General features: G+C 51.3%; 1 protein-coding gene across 1 annotated transcript; it reads right to left on the minus strand.

Annotated features, from left to right (window-relative positions):
- Positions 1 to 5562: 5562 nt before the first annotated feature.
- On the minus strand, positions 5563 to 7523 carry LOC105041587 (protein SLENDER RICE1-LIKE 1). The gene has a single exon (XM_010918565.3). It carries the CDS (start codon positions 7505 to 7507, stop codon positions 5723 to 5725), a length of 1785 nt encoding a protein of 594 aa, XP_010916867.1. The 5' UTR covers positions 7508 to 7523; the 3' UTR covers positions 5563 to 5722.
- Between the last annotated feature and the right edge of the window lie 1595 nt (positions 7524 to 9118).

Consider the following 9118-nt stretch of genomic DNA (forward strand, 5'->3'; position numbering starts at 1 on the left):
CTGAGCATTTGAGGCTCCATCCATATGTAGAATCTACGCAGGCTCTGAAGTTTCTCCTAGGAGGCTGTCCTTGACTTGATTGTCATCGGTCAGAGTACACTCGACAATAAAGTCAGTAAGTATCTGAGCCTTCACCGAGGATCGTGAAATATAAGAGAGATCGAACTCACTGAGTTCGACCGCCCATTTAGCCATCCTCTCCGAAGGTTTAGTCGTTGAAGTAAAGTCCTCGAGAGGAGGTCAGTTAGGATCTTGACTGAGTGGGTTTGAAAATAAGATCGCAGTTGTCGAGTGAACATGATGATCGTGAAGATCACCTTTTCGATCTGAGGATATCTGACTTCTGCTTTACACAGCATCCAATTTATGTAGTAGATCGATTTCTGCATCTTATTTTTTTCTTGGATAAGTATCGAGCTCACGGCTTCAGGAGTCACAACCAAATATATGAGTAATTCATCATCGATATTTGGCTTTATCAAAAGTGAAGGAGAGCTTAAGTATCGCTTTAGGTCATCGAAAGCCTTCTGACATTCTTCCGTCCAAATGAAGCTCATCTGCCTGAGGGTTTTGAAGAAGGAGAGGCATCGCTCTGTAAACTTGGAGATGAACCGACTAAAAGATGCAATGCATCCTGCCAGCCTCGATGCCTCGCTTTGTCACCATAAAATCGAGAAACTTTTCCGACGTGACGTTGAAGATGTATTTAATCGGATTCAATTTCATCCAATGTCTCCTCAGGGCATCGAAAGCTTCTGTCAGGTCGTCGATATGAAGAACAGCTTCTTTGCTTTTCATGAGCATGTCATCGACGTAGACCTCTATATTGCGATCGATCTAGTTCTTGAAAATTTTGTAACCAATCTTTGATATGTAGCCCCAACATTTTTGAGACCGAAAGGCATGACTTTATAGCAGTACAAGCCTTTGTTGGTGATGAACGTCATCTTCTCCTCATCCTCCGATGCCATCCGGATCTATTAGAGTCGGAGAGGGCATTCATGAAGCTGAGCAGCTGATGGCCCGATATGGAATCGACCAGTTGATCAATCACGGATAGTGGAAAGCTATCTTTAAGATAAGTTTTATTCAGATTGGTGTAGTCGATGCATATTCGCCACTTGTCATTAGCTTTCTTGACCATCATTACATTCGTGAGCTAATCTGGATAGATTGCCTCGCGGATGAAATTGACTGCTAGCAATCTATTGATCTCCTTGTCGATGGCCTTCTGTCACTCAAGAGTGAAACTTCTTTTCTTTTATCTCACTGACTTGTCCTTGACGTCGATATTTAGTCAGTGGACAATCACATCATATGGGATGTCCGACATGTCTGAGGCAAATCAGATGAAGACATTTGTGTTCTTCCTCAGAAAATTGATTAGCTCCTCTTTCAATTCATCGCTTAAGGAACATCCGATCTGAACAGTTCTGATCGGATCCTCCTCATTGAGGGGCACTGAGGTGAGTCGCTCTGTGGGTTCTCCTCGACTTTCTTCCTTCCTTTGATCCAGTTCGTCATTGATGGAAAGAGCTTTAGCCGGCTTCTTTTCTTTGACTATGGTTAAGTAGCATTGTCGAACCAGCTATTGATCTCCCCTCATCTCTTCGGTTCTTTTTTTCATCAGGATGTGCATGAGCAAGTGATACGTTGAGATGATTGCTCGGAGCACGTTCAGTCTGGATCGCCCCAAGATAATATTGTAGGCGAAAGGAATCCAAACTACAAAAAAATTGAGTTGCACAATCGATTGTCGAGATGGTCGCCCAGCAGTAACAGAAAGTTCTATTTCCCTTTCTACCTTGATCGAGTCACCAGTGAATCCGATTAAAGGAGCGTTAACTGATTTAAATTGATCAATAGAAAGTTGCATTCGAAAAAAATAATCATAAAAAATTATATCGACTGAGCTTCTATTATCAATAAGACATCGTTTTACATCATAGTTGACTATCATCATTAACACAACAACTGCGTCATTATGAGGAGTTTGGACTCTTTGCAGATCTTTCTTAGAGAAGATGATGTCGTTGTTTGATTGCCGACGTTCAGGGGAGCTTTTTGAGTCATCGAATCCCCAAAGTCTTGGTCCCGTAGAGATCACGTTGATCACGTCCACCGTAGGTTGAGTATGAGCTTCCTCATCGGGGCATGGCTGAGGTTGAGAGTCACCCGACAACTACGTAGGTCGGTCCCGTACGTACTTTTTGAGGTATCCCCACCCTATCATGTCCTCAATCTCGTTCTTCAGCTCGATGCACCTCTCGGTATTGTGGTCATAGTTGTGATGGAATCGACAGTAGCACCTCCGATTTCAGAATGTTGCTCTTATCTTCATCGATTGGGATCGTCAAAGGTAGTTCTCTCTCTCTATCTCCATGAGAATCTGTGCATGGGGAGTAGTTAGAGGGGTGTAAGAGTCGTACCTGGGGCCGAAGTTCTTTGGCCTCGAGCTTGGCTAGGAAGGTGGGGCCTTTCTCTCAGCGCGGGCTCGACTGGATCCCATGGAGGTTCCTACCTTCTTGATCTTCTTTTTTGGATCTTTGCCTTTAGATTGACGTCGGTCAGTCTCTTCCTCCTTAGCTCGGATGTACTTTTGCACGCACTCGAGGAGCTCAGCATATATCCAAGGAAGCATCTTATCTAGAGAATAGGAAAATTTAGAGCTGCGCAGTCCCCACTTCATGGCCGTAATGACCGTCGATTCGTGAAGGTCCCAGACTTTCAAGGTAGCAGTGTTGAAGTGCGACACAAAGTCTCGTAAAGATTCTCCGTCCTGCTGCTTGATAGAGAAAAGACTGTTGGATGTTCGCGGCACCTTTCGATTGGTACCGAAGTATGCCAAGAAGAGCTGTCTGAGCTGGTCGAGCAAATGGATACTCTTCGATTGAAGTCTGAAGTACCACATTCGGACGATCTTCCTAAGGGTGATCGGAAAGACGATGCAGAGGAGGGCATCGGATGCCCTCTAAAAAAGTATGAGAGCTTTGTAGCTCTCAAGGTGGTCGAACGGATCAGTGGAGCCGTCATACGATTTCACTTGTGACATCTTGAACCGGCCTGGAATCGATTCATCGAGAGTTCATCGAGAAAAGGGCGGATGGGAGTTAATGCCGAGCTCACCGGTAGGATCTCGGTTGTTCGCTTGGAGTCGATTCAAATGACGATCAAACTCCTTCAGCTTGAGGTCGTATTCGTCCGGTCGCCGCTAAGATTGATCGGGATGCTTGGAATATCCTAGGATGGAACTTTCCCTAGAAAAAGATTTTGACGGAGATCGCGGCCTATTCCCTTTGTGTGAAGCTCATCGAGGGGAAGGGGACCGGCGATCGTCGGAAGTGGCACGTCGAGTGCGTTGAGAGTCAGCTTGTGGCGACCGTCAGATGGGTTGAGAAGCCGTTTAGTGGGAGTGTCGAGATGAGTGGTGGGATGAAGAAATAGGGCCGGTGACTCTGCCTGAAGGGCACATCCTATGGCACTGAATCCTCCATCCATCATTGCTGTTGTTGTTGCTACTCCGCAATCTGCTGAAGACTATGGACAGCCTCCGTCAATGCTCTAACCTGCTATACCAAGGTGGCAAGCTATTACTGGTCCGCTGTTTCCTTTGATCGTGAAGCACTCGGCTTCTTAAAGATCGTTGAAATGCATCACGTCGTGATGAGCGTCGAGTGAAACTAAGAAAAGTATTTTATGCTCTCATCTTAGCCATTGTAACTCTTGAAAGGATATTTCTCGCCCCCCTTCCTGGCATGCTAAGGTGTTGCGGCTCATCTCTGATGGGGTAGTCGGATCATCACGTCTGAGTGTCGAATGGCAGGAAACTAGTGACGAAGAACTGCTCATCAGAGAGAAGGCACAGTCGAGAGGGCCGAGAACAAGCGAGGGCTTATGGTGTGCTGAACAAAAGCAAGGTCAACTCAGGTTGGAATGGAAAGGTCGACTGGCAGCGTCCGATGGCAGCAAAGAGATCTGTAAGAAAAGTTCTCGTCAGAGATGGCTCCGACGAAGATATTCCGACGCTCAAGTCAGTCGTTAGCTCAAAAAGTGGAGGAGCGAGTGAGACAGAGTTTTTAGACTCTGAGTATTGGAATGTGCGTACTTCCTAGAGGTCTCCTCTTATCTCCATTTATAGAGAGAGTAGGATGAAAGATGAAAGGACGGGAATGTATTCCGATAACATCCAATCATACGAAGCCGCATCAGTGTATCTTTAAATGACCCTATCAGCGAGCATGTCTTTTGTTCGATGCGTTGGTGGTCGTGGCGGCGGGCCTCATCACACGCACGTGTGACAGCCTCATTTGACCTCCGGTAGTTCGACTAATATCGATATCCAGATCGTCCATTTAGTCAGGGCAAGATAAAAGGGATTGAAAGCAATCCAAGATGAGTACAACACATGCCAGCAGTCTCGAACTCGTCAAATAGATTGGAAAGTCAGGTCGGTAGATGACCGATCTGAAGTATCATGCGCCGTAGGTAGTTGAAGGACTCGGTCTCCAGATCAGAACTATCGTGATAAGTAAGTACGTCGGTTTCTCGCTGAAGCCATTGAAAAAACGGATCGATCTTTGGCCCATGTAGTCTTCAACTCAGACAACGTCGTCACGTCCAAGTGATGTCGAGATCGTGCTTTTACTGACCTTAGTTTTTAGATGAGGTCGGCTTCCTGGTGAGATCGACTTTCTAGGGATCATAATTTTCTGATGAGACTGATTTTTACTGAGATAGGCCTCCGATTGAGATCGATTGGATAAGATCGGTTAAATAACGAGGACCTACCTCAATAGGGTCCATTCTCCTACCATGGCATTAGGATTGGATAGGCTCCACCAAATACAGAGCCCAGGAACCGGCCCTGTCCGTTTCAGGCACGAACTAGAGACGATCCGGACTCGATGTGGACCCCGGACAAATCCACGCGATTGTTTCGAATAAACGGCTCTGATCGACTGAAGCCGGGCAATCAGGGAATGAACGAGATTCCTCATTCTTGGTCCCCTTGTGCGCATGTGAACCAGCCCACCTGTCACGCGAGGCTGGGACCGCACCGTAGCACGTGAAAGCTGCGATACCTGTGACCCCCTGTTACCCTTTTTCTGGTTGGCCACAGTCCCCACGCTCCTGATCGTACGCCCTCCTTTAGTTCGGACCGCCTGATGGGCATCACAGGGCCGTCGCCGGCCCGTTTTCCACGCTTCTGCTCCTTCGAGATGCGAGAACCGAACTGGGATCAACATCGTAAAAGGAAAGCAGAGAGCGCGCCGTCTCGGCTTGCGCACTCGGATCGGGGACAGTCCACGTGACGGGACGGGCAGCAGGAGGGGCCCGCTGCTCCTCGCGGCGGACAGGCACCCGCACGCACACCCAGTAGAATCTTCCTGCACAACTGTGCCGGAGAATTGACGCAGTGTGATCCCCTCGCTTATCGCGCCCACGGTCTATCATTAACATGGTGCAGCTGGAACCCCTTTCCACGCGATTATACGGTTATTATGAGCATGCAGCCGAGAATTACGGTCCAAAGAAAAAGCGATCCAGGAAGAAACAAAAACGGAAGGAAGGCGACCAAGGTTTGAAATTAATTAATGACAATGGCGATGAGATAAAATGGCGATACCGATACTTTACAACCCGATGACGGTACTGTTACCGCTACCATACTATAATTATGCTGATTATTAGCAGCAGAGCAGCTGCTGTTATTTATCGACTACTAAAAGTTAATACTATTATTATCGCTGCTGCTAATAGTACTGGCAGGAACACTGGCAGTAACGCTAGAGCTGAAGAGTTGGTTATCCGGCGGTGGCGCCACGTTATCGTCGGCCCGCCAGGCGGAGGCGGAGATGAGGGGACGGCTATGCCACCCGAGCGTCAAGCAACCATCCACCTCTTGGACGCCGTAGCCCTCTCCGGAGAAGAGGGTCAGCAACATGCTGGCCTGCTTGAAGGCGTTGGACCCGAGGTGGACCGCCTTCAGACCGGCACGGCCCAGCCGGGCCCGCCACGTCGCGAGCGGTTCGTGCCGCTCCAGCCGGGCCGCCCCCTCGCAGCACACGATGTTGCAGATCTCCCGCTGGAGGTACAACTCCGCCGCCATCGTCGTCTGCTGCTGCTGCTGCAGCTGCTGGGCGGCACATCTGCCGCCCTCCAAAGAGTCGAACATGGTGGAGTAGTAAAAGAGCGCCTCGGTGAACCGGTCCAGGAAGGCCGGCTTGTTGTGATCCGCCTCCTGCTCCACCACAGTCACGATATTGGGCCGGAGTCCCACCATCCAGCCCAGGACCGAGTCGATCGGCGCGGCGGCATCATCACCCGGGTCGCGGAGTAGGCGGTGGAGCTGCAGGACCGAGTTGACAGCCACGGCCTCCCCTGGGACAACCTGGAGCATCCACGGCCGCACGTCGTCCAGCCGGGATGCGGCGACCCCGCGGAAGGCGAACCGGACGCGGACCGAGCGCGCGAGCTCGGCGAGGCGGAGGCCAACCTCGCGGAGCGCGTCCCGGCCGTCCGGAGAGGGTGGCCCGATGCCGGTGAGGCGGAGGAAGGGTGGCCCGCCGGAGCGGAGAGCGAGCGCCTGGATCAGGGCCGGCCACTGGAGGCCATCCATCAGGTTGAAATCGATGACGTGGACGCGGTCATAGCCGTCGAAGGCCTCCAAAATCGCCTGATTCGCCATGAAGTGGGCGAACTTGAGGTAGGGGCAGGCCTCGTAAAAGTGGTGGTAGAGGATCTCATATTCCGACGCCGATCCGGCAACGGAGATGGAGGAGGAGAAGGAGAGCGAATAGATCCGCCGACAGAGGGCGTCGACGAAATACCCGGCGACCTTCCCGATCCCGAAGCCGGTGTTCACACGCGTGAGTGCGATCCGCATCTCGTCGGTGATGGTCCCCGCCAAGCCGGAGTCGCCGCGCTGGACGGCGTCGGCGCAGCTCATGAGGAGATGAACTAACCGGATGGCGGAGTCCTCCTCCTCTTCCTCCCGCTGCCGGGAGCCGGCGGCGACGACGGCCATCTGATGCGGTTGAGGAGGGAGGGGAAAGTACGTGGGATCCGGCCACGTTTCGGCGGTCGGGGAGGCTGGAAGAGGCCCCGGCGGCCGACGGGAAGGGGCGAGCTCGGAGAGCATGGAGTCGACCCAGGCGGTGAGGTCGGAGGGGTTGTAGTGGACGGCCTCGGCGGCGGCGAGGTGATCGGCGGGGGCCCCGCCAATGGCCGATTCCAGCCGCTCAAGGCTCTGCGCCACGTGGCGCAGATCCGATGATCGGACGCGGTAGCCGGCGCCCACAAGGAGGCCGTCGATCTCGGAGGCGGAGGACTGCTGGCTGGATTCGGCGTCTGTCCACCCGCTGGCGGCCGTGCCCGATCCGAACGGGTACGGTCCCATCTCCGCACGCTCCCAGATGGTAGGGAGAGAAGAACGAGGAGGAGGAGGAGGAGGAGGCCAGGCAAGGAGAAGGGAAAGGATGTTGGAGACCCTTCTCCTTCTCTCCATCTTAATTTTGGAGACGCGAGAGAGAGAGAGAGAGAGAGAGAGAGAGAGAGAGAGAGAGGAGGGTGAGTGACGTCGGCACGGGTGAGATGTACACGTGGCGGGTTCCATTATCGAGGTGCATGGACACGTAAGCACTAGCTTGAGATTTTGGGTGAGTTTTTTCTTTTCTTTTATTTTTTATTAATTAGAATTTGGTGGTTGGTTGGTCACTTTGGTTACGCATCTCTTCTTTCCGAGACAGCGACGTTGCTGGTGCCGTTACGAAGGTTTTCTTTGTTGAAATATTGGGCCCAGCACTTGGATGCGAAAAGAAGAACCCCAAGAGGAAAAATAAACCCATCACGCTACTGGAGCCACGAGGGGCTTCCAACCCTGTTTCCAACCCGGGTCACGTTCTCCAATGCGTGGGTCTCCGTCGCTTTGATGGCGGGTTCCAAATGTGGGGTCTTCTGCCTCTTTTGCCCGTGGACCTACAACTTCCGTAACTTTGAAATCCTAATGTGAGATCCCCATCTCACGCCCAAATTTGCACCCATTCTGTGCGACGTGGGCCCTGCATGATTGGTTATTTGGGGTGAATCGGGAGGCGGTGTGCGTTCTGTGGGTATTGGAAGAGGTTTCCGTCATTATGAAAAGCAGTAGAATACGATCAGGTGGTGGGGAGGGAGTCGCTCTCCGGGTGCGGGGGGTCTCAATCAGAGCCATCCAAGCTCGACCTGGACTGCTCATCTGTGGGTCCTTTTCGTGGAATCGCGGGGGACAGGCGGTGCCAAGTGGCCGTTTGTTTGTTTGAATGGACGGATAAGATTGACGGAGCTTCTTGGAAACCGGTTGCGGCAACGGGCCAGAATGGAACCCAGTCGCCAAGGGGGTGCCGTAAGCAACCAAGTGGCTATGGTCCCTGGGAACCTGTTTAGCATTAACCAGCCTTGGCCGCACAACCGCATGCCTGCCCATCTGTGATGTTACGCCGCTGATAAAAGCATGTATTCCACGGTTGAGTGCTTCAATATTTTTTGGATGAAAAATCTGGGGAAGGGTAAAACATTTTGGGCCATGCCCCGTGGGACTCTGTCAATTAAGTATTTAGAGTCTTTATCCATATTTAGGTCCCCGTGCGAGGGCTCACGATTTAATAAGCTTCACATGATACCTGGAGCAATCATGGAGCTATATACGACCTATCCAATCATGTCCATTGCACAAATCATGAATGGCCATGATTGGAGTGGTGGCCTTCTCTTGCTCGTATCCCTGTTGGGATAAACCAATCAATCCCGACTCAGACTAACCGACTCCCAACTCAGACTCGACAATAGCCGACTGATCGAACATGCGACTCCGACTGATCATCGATCAAACTGACAGTTCAGACTCTTCCTCAATCGATTGAACAAACCTCACCGACTTATAGCCGATGACCGATTAGTATTCGGCCACTATTGATAAATAGTGGACGACTTGAGTTGACGGTATGACAGAATTATCAACCGACGGTCACGTCTACTACTGACGTGTGGTCGGTTGATCTGTCCAACATGCCATAACCGTCACGAACGGTTATCCGCCGCATATCACGGTACAATTAGTGAAAATTAATGACCCACTACG

Source organism: Elaeis guineensis, chromosome 2, assembly GCF_000442705.2.
Source record: "Elaeis guineensis isolate ETL-2024a chromosome 2, EG11, whole genome shotgun sequence".
Taxonomy (NCBI): Eukaryota; Viridiplantae; Streptophyta; class Magnoliopsida; order Arecales; family Arecaceae; genus Elaeis; species Elaeis guineensis.

Excerpts from the sequence above, each read along its gene's own strand:
- LOC105041587 (XM_010918565.3), bottom strand. The coding sequence starts at position 7,507 with ATGGAGAGAAGGAGAAGGGTCTCCAACATCCTTTCCCTTCTCCTTGCC.